General features: G+C 37.5%; 1 protein-coding gene across 1 annotated transcript; it reads left to right on the top strand.

Annotated features, from left to right (window-relative positions):
* Positions 1 to 7,949: 7,949 nt before the first annotated feature.
* LOC129107542 (uncharacterized) lies at positions 7,950 to 15,437 on the top strand. Its single transcript, XM_054619044.1, has 12 exons — positions 7,950 to 8,013; positions 8,632 to 8,910; positions 9,408 to 9,536; positions 9,697 to 9,783; positions 9,885 to 9,913; positions 13,139 to 13,154; positions 13,302 to 13,631; positions 13,772 to 14,050; positions 14,541 to 14,669; positions 14,831 to 14,917; positions 15,019 to 15,047; positions 15,298 to 15,437. The coding sequence occupies exons 1-12, from the start codon at positions 7,950 to 7,952 to the stop codon at positions 15,379 to 15,381; spliced, it is 1,542 nt and encodes a 513-aa protein (XP_054475019.1). The 3' UTR covers positions 15,382 to 15,437.
* The last annotated feature ends 503 nt before the right edge of the window (positions 15,438 to 15,940 follow it).

Here is a 15,940-nt window from a genome sequence, read left to right as displayed (position 1 = left end):
TTATGTATATAATGTCTTGATATTAGTATTGCTTGTACTTAAACTGCATTATATATACATTACTTATGCCAGCATTGCCAACTGTAACTTCTGTTTATTTAGAATATTCAAATCTACTCTAGTACTGTTTATTCTATATATTATATAATGCTATGTGTTACTCTGCACTTAACTGCTTTTTGCACCACTGGTCAAACTGCATTTTATTATCTCAGTTTTTTTTACTCTGTGTAATAACAATAAAGCTGAATCTAATCTTGAACCTAAATTGGCCTCCTGTTGCAAAATGTAGCTGTGTGTTTAAGAATTACTGTTTCTTTTTTAAACTGCAGCAGATTAGCATCAAATTTGTCCGTCAGTGTACAGAGGAAGTGGTTTTGATTGAATAATCTCTACTTTGTTATGGCTGATGACGATATGGATTGCAAATGTATTTTTAAAAGTCTTTTTAGTTCTGTAATGTGTCACGTTTAAAGACAACAGACAGCTGAGGATTGACCCAAATTAAAAGAAAGACGGTGTATCTTAGTGTATTCATGTTTACCCCACACCTTTTATTCTATATAATATATAATGCTATGTTTTACTTAGAATCATTAAGATGATTTCTGTGCAAAACTACATATAGTTTAAATAAATAGTCTAAATGTTCTGTATTGGGTATTATGTATATAATGTCTTGATATTAGTATTACTTGTTAAACTGCATTATATATACATTACTTATACCAGCATTGCCAACTGTAACTGCTGTTTGTATCTTAGAATATTCAAATCTACTGTAGTACCATTTATTCTATATATTATATAATGCTATGTATAACTCTGCACTCTTGCTTTTTGCACTACTGGTTAAACTGCATTTCATTGTCTCAGTATTTGTTCATTGTGCAATGACAATAAAGCTGAATATAATCTTGAATCTAAATTGGCCTCCTGTTGCAAAATGTAGCTGTGTGTTCAAGATTTACTGTTTCTTTTTTAATGATATAGGGAATAGTAATAGTAATGTGACTAATAATAATAATGGTCGTAGCAGTGGGTGTCAGCAGGACCACAGCAGGAGGCACGATTTATGCAAACCTACAAGGCGAAAAAGCACAAAGACTCCAGACATACATACAGAAAACATTGCAGACAAACAGACAACCAACAGACAAAAGAAAAGACTATAAATACACAAGAAACTAGTCAGACAACAAGACACAGGTGGGCAGACAAGAGGGCAGGCTGAAAGCTGATAGGTGGAAGAATCTCAAGGGAACAGAAGACTGATGAGACAAATCCAACACAGGTGATCCACAGAAAAAAGGAGGGAAAACCACAAAGACAGGAAGTCAAACAAACACAGGACACAAGAGGCAGGGAACTTCAAAATAAAACATGTGTGGACATATGGACGGTGGAGACACACAGTGAAGTGGCTGAATGAGGGTAATGAGAATGATGTGGTGACATCACAGCATAACTGTATTATCAGTTATTGAAATGTGAAATGTCTGATAGTTACAGTGGAAAACCAACTTTAATCTAAAAGTATTTATATGATCTGTTTCTTTGGATGTGAAAAACGAGACAACTAGTGAAGTGTTAGAATATGTGTATGTTATAAAAAGATGATGATGTCAGTTTCAGTCTTGCATCACTTCCTCTCGGCCTGCTGGTTGGTGACACTTCACTTCTGCAGACTAAACAGGCTCTGATAGTAGCTGCATGTGTGCATGTGCATGATTATATGTGTTTTTGCAGAATATATGCTTTAATATTTTATGTGCATTTTTTAATTTAAGTGTATTTCTAAATGCATGTGCAGAATCTTCAATACTGCACTTACTGTAAGTTAAGTTATTGTAAAAGCATTGGGCCGTCTCCCTGCACAGGTGAGTCTCCAGATACTTGGAGGGTCATCAAGCAGTCACTGCTAACGAGGTGATGAGTTGTTCTCTGTATCTCCAACACACAGACTCCACTACAAGCTTGTCTTTGCTCAGCTCTCGTTGCAAACCTTCCCTCTGTTGGGTTGAACTCCTCAGTCTGCACACTGATCTAACATTTCACTAAATAACATTTCATTCAGGAGAGACGAGTCTGATGAAGAGAAAGCTAATTGTTTATTATCAACAGATGATATGTGAGGATAAAGTCTTGACAGTCTTTGGCGTTTGGACTACAGGGAGATTTGTAATCAAGGGGGCGTCTGCCCTGAGCAGCAGCAGTGGTGGTGTCTGATGAGGCTGATAGAGTCATGAGTTGAGGAAGCTGATGAATATGTGAAGACTGGGCGGAGATGGGGAGGTGGAGGGAAGCTTAAAAAGAGACAGCAGCAATGCGATAGGCTGACGATGTAATCGTGTAGTTCTGCTATTGGACAGAAGAGAGCAGCTGATCAGAACAGCTGACATCATGATTGACAGCCCCGAACAATGACAGCAAGGAAGTTATGAGTGAGCATGCGTGAAAGGAGTGAGTGGCAGATGTATGAGAAATAAACTACAGGCCTAGGCATGCAAGAGTATAGTCTTCCTGACTGAACTTACTCTAGAGCTTCATATGAACGCATCTAAAATTATAGCTCAGCCTGAGATCAGAAGTTCACAGTGGAAGCACATGACCTCTTTACTGGAGCTGTTAGATGACTTCATCTTATTCTCACACATCGTTAAAGGACCAACCATCTCTGCAGTGTGCATCACGTGAAAACCCTGACGTGGTGACGTCACACACACTCAGATAAAACATCTACTTTTTAAGTTGTGTGGTTGCAAACAAACCAGTTCAGAACAAACTGTCAAACATCACCATGACTCCTGTCTGTTTTCTCATAAACACCATCTCAGGAATACAAAGTCCCTTTGCCGCTTTTCTAAACTAACAATCTTCACACGCTCTACTTCCTCTATTCTATTTTACCCTCAGTGTAAATCCGAATGTAGATTTAAAAAATCATACGTTAAAGTTACAAAGTTTTAACACTCTTGACACTCAGAGAGAATAAACGCTAATATCACACATTAATACAACAGCCAACAGAGGAGAGGTGAAGTCAGGGTGAGGAAGTGAAGACAGGAAGTAGATGCTGCGTTCATCTTTAAGAAGCAGCGCGTCTGAGACTTTGACATTTGAAAACGTGAGAGCAAGAGAGAAACACGATGGCTGAATTCAGATGGATTGTAATGTCTTCATTTCTGATGCTGCAGGTGTTTAGCTCTAGAGGTAAGTGTTCAAGTTCTGTTTGTTACATCTAGAGGAGTTTTGTGAACTCTGAGACACATTTGAAACATATTTAAAATCATAGTAACACTGTCTATGTACTCAACAGTCATATTTATGTCACATATTGTTTTTTAAAAATTTTCAACAGCAGCAACAGGACAACTTGTCCTCTCCTTCACTGTCAGAGATGGAGATGAAGTCACTTTGCCTTGTAACAATGTGTTAGAGGATCATAAGAACTGTGACACTACTACGTGGAACTTTGGTCATTCAAGAAGCAGAGCAGTAGCACTGGTTAAAGACGGGAAGATTGGTGAAACAGCCAAAGCTAAATCAGACAGACTGAGTGTTTCAGAGAACTGTTCTCTGGTTATAAACAACGTCACAGATGAAGATGTTGGTCTTTATATCTGCAGACAGTACAGATCAGGACAACATATACGTTCAGATGCTGTGGTTCACCTGTCTGTTGTTACCAGTGAGTATTTACATCATAATGTTTTCAAACTGTCTTGTCAGAACAATATACTGAAACATTATAAGAATTATGGTGAAAGTTATTTCCAGATGTTGATTTTACTCTTCTTTCTCTCACAACGTCTCCATCTTCACCAACAGTGACTGAACACTGATGTTTCTGAGGACACTGATGAGGTGACGTTAAACTGCTCTGTGTCGTTATATGGAGGATGTAGACACACAGTGAAGTGGCTGTATGAGGGTAATCACAATGATGTGGGGACATTCAATCATACCTGTTCAGCCCGGTTAACGTTTAAGAAATCTCACCTTGATCAGAAGTCAAAGTTTTATGAGTTATTGAAATGTGAAGTGACTGATGGTCACAGTAGAAAAGTGCATCAGTTCACCTTCAGCCCTCCTCAGTCCTCAGGTGAGAATATGATGAGCTGTTTAAATTCATTCAGACAAAATACTTTTACCTTTTAAATCACATCATTCTTTAATCTTTATGTGAGATACTTGAGTTTTTTTATAACTTTACAGTTTGTTGGATTTTGTTATTTTATTCGTTAAGGTGATGCTGCGACAACGACCACTACAACATCACCAACAACAACTCTTTCAACATCGACAACAAGTATTAAATCAGGAGTGACGAACAACAAAACATCTGAAAACAACAGGAATGGTAAGAAACCAGAAGGTAGTGACTGAACAGAACAGAACTACATTTACAGTCAGAAAAGACATGCAGGCAAAAAACACTTTGTTCAGATATTAGAGATAGAGACAGCACAAGAACACGCTAACAAACATCTCGTCATCAAAAACCCCTCTGACTATATTTAACATTTCTATTTTCAGGCTGGTGGAGGTTCATCGTTGTGCCTGTGGGTTTAGCAGCACTTATAATAAGTGTTGTTACAGTCAACGTATGGACAAGAACTCACGGTGAGAACATTCAGGGATTAAACTTTTATTAAGAAGAAGTTTTGATGAACCTCGATTTTACTGTTGAAACTAAAGTCGACTCTTTTCTTTTGTGATTTCAGTGAACAAAACACGGATGAATGGAAACATTGTGAGTTCAAACAGTGAATCATAATTACAGAGTAAAATCAGTGATTGTAATATTTGTTATTCACTTTTCGCTATGGATCTACAAACAGATAGATGAAGATGCAGCATGAGAATAAACAGTGTTGAGTATATTGAAATGAAGTGGTTATTTTTCTGCTACGTTTTAAGGTTAATTGAGAAAACCTTAATAAACATATAGTAACCAATTGTTCAACCAGAATCTCAACTTTGTTGTGTTTTTTTTTTTTTTTTTCAGGAGCGTAATGATGAAGATGATGATGACGGTACGGTGAACTATGAAAACGTTGGAGACCCTTCTGCCTCCGTCTCACTGCACTGATGAACAACATCAACCCACCACAGAGTCCACTGCTGTTAAATATCCTCTCATCATAGTCAATGACGATAGAATCATTAAGATGTTTTCTGTGCAAAGCTACAAATAGTTTAAATATATATCCTAAATGTTCTGTATTGGGTATTATGTATATAATGTCTTGATATTGGTATTACTTGTACTTAAACTGCATTATATATACATTACTTATACCAGCATTGCCAACTGTAACCGCTGTTTGTATCTTAGTGTATTCATATTTACCCCATACCATTTATTCTATATATTATATAATGCTATGTTACTCTGCACTCTTGCTTTTTGCACTACTGGTTAAACTGCATTTCATTGTCTCAGTATTTGTTCTCTGTGCAATAACAATAAAGATGAATCTAATCTTGAATCTAAATTGGCCTCCTGTTGCAAAATGTAGCTGTGTGTTTAAGATTTACTGTTTCTTTTTTAAACTGCAGCAGATTAGCATCACTTTTGTCCCTCAGTGTACAGAGGAAGTGGTTTTGATTGATAGTCTCTACTTTGTTATGGCTGATGACAATAAAAATTAAATTAAAAAAATTATTTTTAAAAGTATTTTTAGTTCTGTAATGTGTCACGTTTAAAGACAGCATACAGCAGAGGATTGACCCAAATGAAGACAAACACGGGGAACAGAGGGATTTTAAATGTTTTTTTAAAAAATAACCGTCCAAAACAAAACTTAAAAGGCAAATTAATCCAAAAGTGAGTTCTTAAAGTCCAAAAAACAGAAACAGGCAAAATGACATGCAAAACAGGATCAGCAGAATCAGACAACTGAACGATGGATACATACAAGAAACATTGAAGACGAACAGACAAACAACAGACAAAAGACAGGACTATAAATACACAAGAAACTAGTCAGACAACAAGACACAGGTGGGCAGACAAGAGGGCAGGCTGAAAGCTGATAGGTGGAAGAATCTCAAGGGAACAGAAGGCTGATGAGACAAATCCAACACAGGTGATCCACAGAAAAAAGGAGGGAAAACCACAAAGACAGGAAGTCAAACAAACACAGGACACAAGAGGCAGGGAACTTCAAAATAAAACATGTGTGGACATATGGACGGTGTAGACACAGTGAAGTGGCTGAATGAGGGTAATGAGAATGATGTGGTGACATCACAGCATAACTGTATTATCAGTTATTGAAATGTGAAGTGACTGATAGTTACAGTGGAAAACCAACTTTAATCTAAAAGTATTTATATGATCTTTTTCTTTGGATGTGAAAAACTAGACAACTAGTGAAGTGTTAGAATATGTGTATGTTATAAAAAGATGATGATGTCAGTTTCAGTCTTGCATCACTTCCTCTCGGCCTGCTGGTTGGTGACACTTCACTTCTGCAGACTAAACAGGCTCTGATAGTAGCTGCATGTGTGCATGTGCATGATTATATGTGTTTTTGCAGAATATATGCTTTAATATTTTATGTGCATTTTTTAATTTAAGTGTATTTCTAAATGCATGTGCATAATCTTCAATACTGCACTTACTGTAAGTTAAGTTATTGTAAAAGCCATTGGGCCGTCTCCCTGCACAGGTGAGTCTCCAGATACTTGGAGGGTCATCAAGCAGTCACTGCTAACGAGGTGATGAGTTGTTCTCTGTATCTCCAACACACAGACTCCACTACAAGCTTGTCTTTGCTCAGCTCTCGTTGCAAACCTTCCCTCTGTTGGGTTGAACTCCTCTGTCTGCACACTGATCTAACATTTCACTAAATAACATTTCATTCAGGAGAGACGAGTCTGATGAAGAGAAAGCTAATTGTTTATTATTAACAGATGATATGTGAGGATAAAGTCTTGACAGTCTTTGGCGTTTGGACTACAGGGAGATTTGTAATCAAGGGGGCGTCTGCCCTGAGCAGCAGCAGTGGTGGTGTCTGATGAGGCTGATAGAGTCATGAGTTGAGGAAGCTGATGAATATGTGAAGACTGGGCGGAGATGGGGAGGTGGAGGGAAGCTTAAAAAGAGACAGCAGCAATGCGATAGGCTGATGATGTAATCGTGTAGTTCTGCTATTGGACAGAAGAGAGCAGCTGATCAGAACAGCTGACATCATGATTGACAGCCCCGAACAATGACAGCAAGGAAGTTATGAGTGAGCATGCGTGAAAGGAGTGAGTGGCAGATGTATGAGAAATAAACTACAGGCCTAGGCATGCAAGAGTATAGTCTTCCTGACTGAACTTACTCTAGAGCTTCATATGAACGCATCTAAAATTATAGCTCAGCCTGAGATCAGAAGTTCACAGTGGAAGCACATGACCTCTTTACTGTAGCTGTTAGATGACTTCATCTTATTCTCACACATCGTTAAAGGACCAACCATCTCTGCAGTGTGCATCGCCTGAAAACCCTGAGGTGGTGACGTCACACACACTCAGATAAAACATCTACTTTTTAAGTTGTGTGGTTGCAAACAAACCAGTTCAGAACAAACTGTCAAACATCACCATGACTCCTCTCTGTTTTCTCATAAACACCATCTCAGGAATACAAAGTCCCTTTGCCGCTTTTCTAAACTAACAATCTTCACACGCTCTACTTCCTCTATTCTATTTTACCCTCAGTGTAAATCCGAATGTAGATTTAAAAAATCATACGTTAAAGTTACAAAGTTTTAACACTCTTGACACTCAGAGAGAATAAACGCTAATATCACACATTAATACAACAGCCAACAGAGGAGAGGTGAAGTCAGGGTGAGGAAGTGAAGACAGGAAGTAGATGCTGCGTTCATCTTTAAGAAGCAGCGCGTCTGAGACTTTGACATTTGAAAACGTGAGAGCAAGAGAGAAACACGATGGCTGAATTCAGATGGATTGTAATGTCTTCATTTCTGATGCTGCAGGTGTTTAGCTCTAGAGGTAAGTGTTCAAGTTCTGTTTGTTACATCTAGATGAGTTTTGTGAACTCTGAGACACATTTGAAACATATTTAAAATCATAGTAACACTGTCTATGTACTCAACAGTCATATTTATGTCTGATATCATTTTTTATTTTTTTTTAACAGCAGCAACAGGACAACTTTATCTCTCCTTCACTGTCAGAGATGGAGATGAAGTCACTTTGCCTTGTAACAATGTGTTAGAGGATCATAAGAACTGTGACACTACTACGTGGAACTTTGGTCATTCAAGAAGCAGAGCAGTAGCACTGGTTAAAGACGGGAAGATTGGTGAAACAGCCAAAGCTAAATCAGACAGACTGAGTGTTTTAGAGAACTGTTCTCTGGTTATAAAGAACGTCACAGATGAAGATGTTGGTCGTTATATCTGCAGACGGTACAGATCAGGACAACATATACGTTCAGATGCTGTGGTTCACCTGTCTGTTGTTACCAGTGAGTATTTACATCATAATGTTTTCAAACTGTCTTGTCAGAACAATATACTGAAACATTATAAGAATTATGGTGAAAGTTATTTCCAGATGATGATTTTACTCTTCTTTCTCTCACAACGTCTCCATCTTCACCAACAGTGACTGAACACAATGACACTGATGAGGTGACGTTAATCTGCTCTGTGTCGTCATATGGAGGATGTAGACACACAGTGAAGTGGCTGCTTCAGGGTCAAGATGTGGATAAAGACCACAAAGACTTGAAGACATCAACGTCTTCCTGCAGAGCTTCTCTGATGTTTCTGACTTCTCATGACGTTTACACATCGAGGTATAAGACAGTGAAGTGTGAAGTGACTGAAGGTGACAAAGTGAAGCAGTTTCCTTTCAACATTCGGCCCTCAGGTGAAAAAAAAGGTGAGAATATTTTAAAGTCACTCATATTTGCTTTTTTTAAGGATTAGAAGTATTTTAGTTTGATGAGTTGTGTTAATGTGTTCAGGTGAAGACACAACAACAACATCAACAAGTTAATCTGCTCTGTTTCTACATATGAACGGTGTAGACACACAGTGAAGTGGCTGTATGAGGGTAATCAGAATGATGTGGGGACATTCAATCATACCTGTTCAGCCCGGTTAACGTTTAAGAAATCTCACCTTGATCAGAAGTCAAAGTTTTATGAGTTATTGAAATGTGAAGTGACTGATGGTCACAGTAGAAAAGTGCATCAGTTCACCTTCAGCCCTCCTCAGTCCTCAGGTGAGAATATGATGAGCTGTTTAAAATCATTCAGACAAAGTACTTGTAAAGATTTTACATTTAAATCACATCATTCTTTAATCTTTATGTGAGATACTTGAGTTTTTTTCTAACTTTACAGTTTGTTGTATTTTGTTATTTTATTCGTTAAGGTGATGCTGCGACAACGACCACTACAACATCACCAACAACAACTCTTTCACCATCGACAACAAGAAATAAATCAGGAGTGACGAACAACAAAACATCTGAAAACAACAGGAATGTGAAGAAACCAGAAGGTAGTGACTGAACAGAACAGAACTACATTTACAGTTAGAAAAGACATGCAGGAAAAAAACACTTTGTTCAGATATTAGAGATAGAGACAGCACAAGAACACGCTAACAAACATCTCGTCATCAAAACCCCTCTGACTATATTTAACATTTCTATTTTCAGGCTGGTGGAGGTTCATCGTTGTGCCTGTGGGTTTAGCAGCACTTATAATAAGTGTTGTTACAGTCAACGTATGGACAAGAACTCACGGTGAGAACATTCAGGGATTAAACTTTTATTAAGAAGAAGTTTTGATGAACCTCGATTTTAATGTTGAAACTAAAGTCGACTCTTTTCTTTTGTGATTTCAGTGAACAAAACACGGATGAATGGAAACATTGTGAGTTCAAACAGTGAATCATGATTACAGAGTAAAATCAGTGTTTGTAATATATGTTATTCACTTTTCGCTATGGATCTACAAACAGATAGATGAAGATGCAGCATGAGAATAAACAGTGTTGAGTATATTGAAATGAAGTGGTTATTTTACAGCTTAGTTTTAAGGTTAATTGAGAAAACCTTAATAAACATATAGTAACCAATTGTTCAACCAGAATCTCAACTGTGTTGTGTTTTTTTTTTTCAGGAGCGTAATGATGAAGATGATGATGACGGTACGGTGAACTATGAAAACGTTGGAGACCCTTCTGCCTCCGTCTCACTGCACTGATGAACAACATCAACCCACCACAGAGTCCACTGCTGTTAAATATCCTCTCATCATAGTCAATGAAGATAGAATCATTAAGATGTTTTCTGTGCAAAGCTACAAATAGTTTAAATATATATCCTAAATGTTCTGTATTGGGTATTATGTATACAATGTCTTGATATTAGTGTTACTTATACTTAAACTGCATTATATATACATTACTTATACCAGCATTGCCAACTGTAACCGCTGTTTGTATCTTAGTGTATTCATATTTACCCCATACCATTTATTCTATATATTATATAATGCTATGTGTTACTCTGCACTCTTGCTTTTTGCACTGCTGGTTGAACTGCATTTCATTGTCTCAGTATTTGTTCTCTGTGCAATAACAATAAAGATGAATCTAATCTTAAATCTAAATTGGCCTCCTGTTAAATGTAGCTGTGTGTTCAAGATTTACTGTTTCTTTTTTAAACTGCAGCAGATTAGCATCACTTTTGTCCCTCAGTGTACAGAGGAAGTGGTTTTGATTGATAGTCTCTACTTTGTTATGGCTGATGACAATAAAAATTAAATTAAAAAAATTATTTTTAAAAGTATTTTTAGTTCTGTAATGTGTCACGTTTAAAGACAGCATACAGCAGAGGATTGACCCAAATTAAGACAAACACGGGGAACAGAGGGATTTTAAATGGTTTTTTTTAAAAATAACCGTCCAAAACAAAACTTAAAAGGCAAATTAATCCAAAAGTGAGTTCTTAAAGTCCAAAAAACAGAAACAGGCAAAATGACATGCAAAACAGGATCAGCAGAATCAGACAACTGAACGATGGATACATACAAGAAACATTGAAGACGAACAGACAAACAACAGACAAAAGACAGGACTATAAATACACACAAAACTAGTCAGACAACAAGACACAGGTGGGCAGACAAGAGGGCAGCATGAAAGCTAATAGGTGGAAGAATCTCAAGGGAACAGAAGACTAACGAGACAAATCCAACACAGGTGATCCACAGAAAAAAGAGGAAAAACCACAAAGACAGGAAGTCAAACAAACACAGGACACAAGAGGCAGGGAACTTCAAAATAAAACATGTGTGGACATATGGACGGTGTAGACACACAGTGAAGTGGCTGAATGAGGGTAATCACAATGATGTGGTGACATCACAGCATAACTGTATTATCAGTTATTGAAATGTGAAGTGACTGATAGTTACAGTGGAAAACCAACTTTAATCTAAAAGTCTTTATATGATCTGTTTCTTTGGATGTAATAAAAGAGACAACTACTGAAGTGTTGTTTGAATTTGTGTGTTAGAATTTATAAAAAGATGATGATGTCATTTTCAGTCTTTCTTTGCTTCCTCTCGGCCTGCTGGTTGGTGACACTTCACTTCTGCAGACTAAACAGGCTCTGATAGTAGCTGCATGTGTGCATGTGCATGCATATGTGTTTTTGCAGAACATATGTTTTTTATTTATGTGCATTTTTTAATTTAAGTGTATTTATATATGCATGTGCAGAATCTTCAATACTGCACTTACTGTAAGTTAAGTTATTGTAAAAGGCATTGGGCCGTCTTGCACAGGTGAGTCTCCAGATACTTGGAGGGAAGTCATGAGTGATGAGTCTCCAACACACAGACTCCACTACAAGCTTGTCTTTGCTCATGCAAACCTTCCCTCTGTTGGGTTGAATGTCTGCACACTGATCTAACATTTCACTAAATAACATTTCATTCAGGAGAGACGAGTCTGATGAAGAGAAAGCTAATTGTTTATTATTAACAGATGATATGTGAGGATAAAGTCTTGACAGTCTTTGGCGTTTGGACTACAGGGAGATTTGTAATCAAGGGGGCGTCTGCCCTGAGCAGCAGCAGTGGTGGTGTCTGATGAGGCTGATAGAGTCATGAGTTGAGGAAGCTGATGAATATGTGAAGACTGGGCGGAGATGGGGAGGTGGAGGGAAGCTTAAAAAGAGACAGCAGCAATGCGATAGGCTGACGATGTAATCGTGTAGTTCTGCTATTGGACAGAAGAGAGCAGCTGATCAGAACAGCTGACATCATGATTGACAGCCCCGAACAATGACAGCAAGGAAGTTATGAGTGAGCATGCGTGAAAGGAGTGAGTGGCAGATGTATGAGAAATAAACTACAGGCCTAGGCATGCAAGAGTATAGTCTTCCTGACTGAACTTACTCTAGAGCTTCATATGAACGCATCTAAAATTATAGCTCAGCCTGAGATCAGAAGTTCACAGTGGAAGCACATGACCTCTTTACTGTAGCTGTTAGATGACTTCATCTTATTCTCACACATCGTTAAAGGACCAACCATCTCTGCAGTGTGCATCACGTGAAAACCCTGACGTGGTGACGTCACACACACTCAGATAAAACATCTACTTTTTAAGTTGTGTGGTTGCAAACAAACCAGTTCAGAACAAAAAAACTGTCAAACATCACCATGACTCATCATTGATGTCAATCTGTTTTCTAGGGGATAAACACCATCTCAGTTGAATACAAAGTCACCAAAACACTTCTCCTTTTCTAAACTGCAAAACAATCTTCACACGCTCTACTTCCTCTATTCTATTTCATCCTCAGTGTAAATAAGAATGTAGATTTAAAAAATCAACGTTAAAGTTACAAAGTTTTAACACTCTTGACACTCAGAGAGAATAAACGCTAATATCACACATTAATACAACAGCCAACAGAGGAGAGGTGAAGTCAGGGTGAGGAAGTGAAGACAGGAAGTAGATGCTGCGTTCATCTTTAAGAAGCAGCGCGTCTGAGACTTTGACATTTGAAAACGTGAGAGCAAGAGAGAAACACGATGGCTGAATTCAGATGGATTGTAATGTCTTCATTTCTGATGCTGCAGGTGTTTAGCTCTAGAGGTAAGTGTTCAAGTTCTGTTTGTTACATCTAGAGGAGTTTTGTGAACTCTGAGACACATTTTAAACTTATTTAAAATCATAGTAACACTGTCTATGTACTCAACAGTCATATTTATGTCTCATATTATTTTTATTTTTTTTCAACAGTAGCAACAGGACAACTTTCGCCCTCCTTCACTGTCAGAGATGGAGATGAAGTCACTTTGCCTTGTAACAATGTGTTAGAGGATCATAAGAACTGTGACACTACTACGTGGAACTTTGGTCATTCAAGAAGCAGAGCAGTAGCACTGGTTAAAGACGGGAAGATTGGTGAAACAGCCAAAGCTAAATCAGACAGACTGAGTGTTTCAGAGAACTGTTCTCTGGTTATAAAGAACGTCACAGATGAAGATGTTGGTCTTTATGTCTGCAGACAGTTCAGATCAGGACCACAAGAAGGTCCAGATGCTGTGGTTCTTCTGTCTGTTGTTACCAGTGAGTATTTACATCATAATGTTTTCAAACTGTCTTGTCAGAACAATATACTGAAACATTATAAGAATTATGGTGAAAGTTATTTCCAGATGTTGATTTTACTCTTCTTTCTCTCACAACGTCTCCATCTTCACCAACAGTGACTGAACACAAGGACACTGATGAGGTGACGTTAAACTGCTCTGTGTCGTCAAATGAAGGATGTAGACACACAGTGAAGTGGCTGCTTCAGGGTCTATATGTGGATAAAGACCACAAAGACTTGAAGACATCAACGTCTCCCTGCAGAGCTTCTCTGATGTTTCTGACTTCTCATTACGTTTACACATCGAGGGATAAGACAGTGAAGTGTGAAGTGACTGAAGGTGACAAAGTGAAGCAGTTTCCTTTCAACATTTGGCCCTCAGGTGAAAAAAAAGGTGAGAATATTTTAAAGTCACTCATATTTGATTTTTTTTAAGGATTAGAAGTATTTTAGTTTGATGAGTTGTGTTAATCTGTTCAAGTGAAGACACAACAACAACACCAACAAGTTAATCTGCTCTGTTTCTACATATGAACGGTGTAGACACACAGTGAAGTGGCTGTATGAGGGTAATCACAATGATGTGGGGACATTCAATCATGCCTGTTCAGCCCGGTTAACGTTTAAGAAATCTCACCTTGATCAGAAGTCAAAGTTTTATGAGTTATTGAAATGTGAAGTGACTGATGGTCACAGTAGAAAAGTGCATCAGTTCACCTTCAGCCCTCCTCAGTCCTCAGGTGAGAATATGATGAGCTGTTTAAATTCATTCAAACAAAATACTTTTACCTTTTAAATCACATCATTCTTTAATCTTTATGTGAGATACTTGAGTTTTTTTCTAACTTTACAGTTTGTTGTATTTTGTTTTTTTATTCGTTAAGGTGATGCTGCGACAACGACGACTACAACATCACCAACAACAACTCTTTCAACATCGACAACAAGAAATAAATCAGGAGTGACGAACAACAAAACATCTGAAAACAACAGGAATGTGAAGAAACCAGAAGGTAGTGACTGAACAGAACAGAACTACATTTACAGTCAGAAAAGACATGCAGGAAAAAAAACACTTTGTTCAGATATTAGAGATAGAGACAGCACAAGAACACGCTAACAAACATCTCGTCATCAAAACCCCTCTGACTATATTTAACATTTCTATTTTCAGGCTGGTGGAGGTTCATCGTTGTGCCTGTGGGTTTAGCAGCACTTATAATAAGTGTTGTTACAGTCAACGTATGGACAAGAACTCACGGTGAGAACATTCAGGGATTAAACTTTTATTAACAAGAAGTTTTGATGAACCTCGATTTTAATGTTGAAACTAAAGTCGACTCTTTTCTTTTGTGATTTCAGTGAACAAAACACGGATGAATGGAAACATTGTGAGTTCAAACAGTGAATCATAATTACAGAGTAAAATCAGTGTTTGTAATATATGTTATCCACTTTTCGCTATGGATCTACAAACAGATAGATGAAGATGCAGCATGAGAATAAACAGTGTTGAGTATATTGAAATGAAGTGGTTATTTTACAGCTACGTTTTAAGGTTAATTGAAAAAAGCTTAATAAACATATAGCAACCAATTGTTCAACCAGAATCTCAACTTGTTGTTGTTTTTTTTTTTTCAGGAGCGTAACGATGAAGATGATGATGACGGTACGGTGAACTATGAAAACGTTGGAGACCCTTCTGCCTCCGTCTCACTGCACTGATGAACAACATCAACCCACCACAGAGTCCACTGCTGTTAAATATCCTCTCATCATAGTCAATGAAGATAGAATCATTAAGATGTTTTCTTTGAAGTTTAAAAATAGTCTAAATGTTCTGTATTGTGTATTATGTATACAATGTCTTGATATTAGTATTACTTGTACTTAAACTGCATTATATATATACATTACTTATACCACCATTGCCAACTGTAACCGCTGTTTATACCTTAGTGTATACATATTTACCCCATACCTTTTATTCTATATAATATATAATGCTATGTATAACTCTTGCTTTTTGCACTACTGGTTAAACTGCATTTCATTGCCTCGGCATTTGTACTCTGTGCAATAACAATAAAGCTGAATCTAATCTTAAATCTAAATTGGCCTCCTGTTGCAAAATGTAGCTGTGTGTTCAAGATTTACTGTTTCTTTTTAAACTGCAGCAGATTAACATACATTTTGTCCCTCAGTGTACAGAGGAAGCGGTTTTGATTGAATAATCTCTACTTTGTTATGGCTGATGATAATATGGATTGCAAATTTATTTTTA

Source organism: Anoplopoma fimbria, chromosome 18 (genome assembly GCF_027596085.1).
Source record: "Anoplopoma fimbria isolate UVic2021 breed Golden Eagle Sablefish chromosome 18, Afim_UVic_2022, whole genome shotgun sequence".
Classification (NCBI taxonomy): domain Eukaryota; kingdom Metazoa; phylum Chordata; class Actinopteri; order Perciformes; family Anoplopomatidae; genus Anoplopoma; species Anoplopoma fimbria.
Note: the sequence above shows the minus strand (reverse complement) of the source record. Positions and strands in the feature narration are given on the sequence as shown.

Excerpts from the sequence above, each read along its gene's own strand:
- LOC129107542 (XM_054619044.1), top strand. The coding sequence starts at position 7,950 with ATGGCTGAATTCAGATGGATTGTAATGTCTTCATTTCTGATGCTGCAG. Across the intron at positions 8,014-8,631 it reads GCAGGTGTTTAGCTCTAGAG|TGACTGAACACAATGACACT; the intron begins GTAAGTGTTCAA and ends CTTCACCAACAG. Across the intron at positions 14,670-14,830 it reads GAATGTGAAGAAACCAGAAG|GCTGGTGGAGGTTCATCGTT; the intron begins GTAGTGACTGAA and ends TTCTATTTTCAG.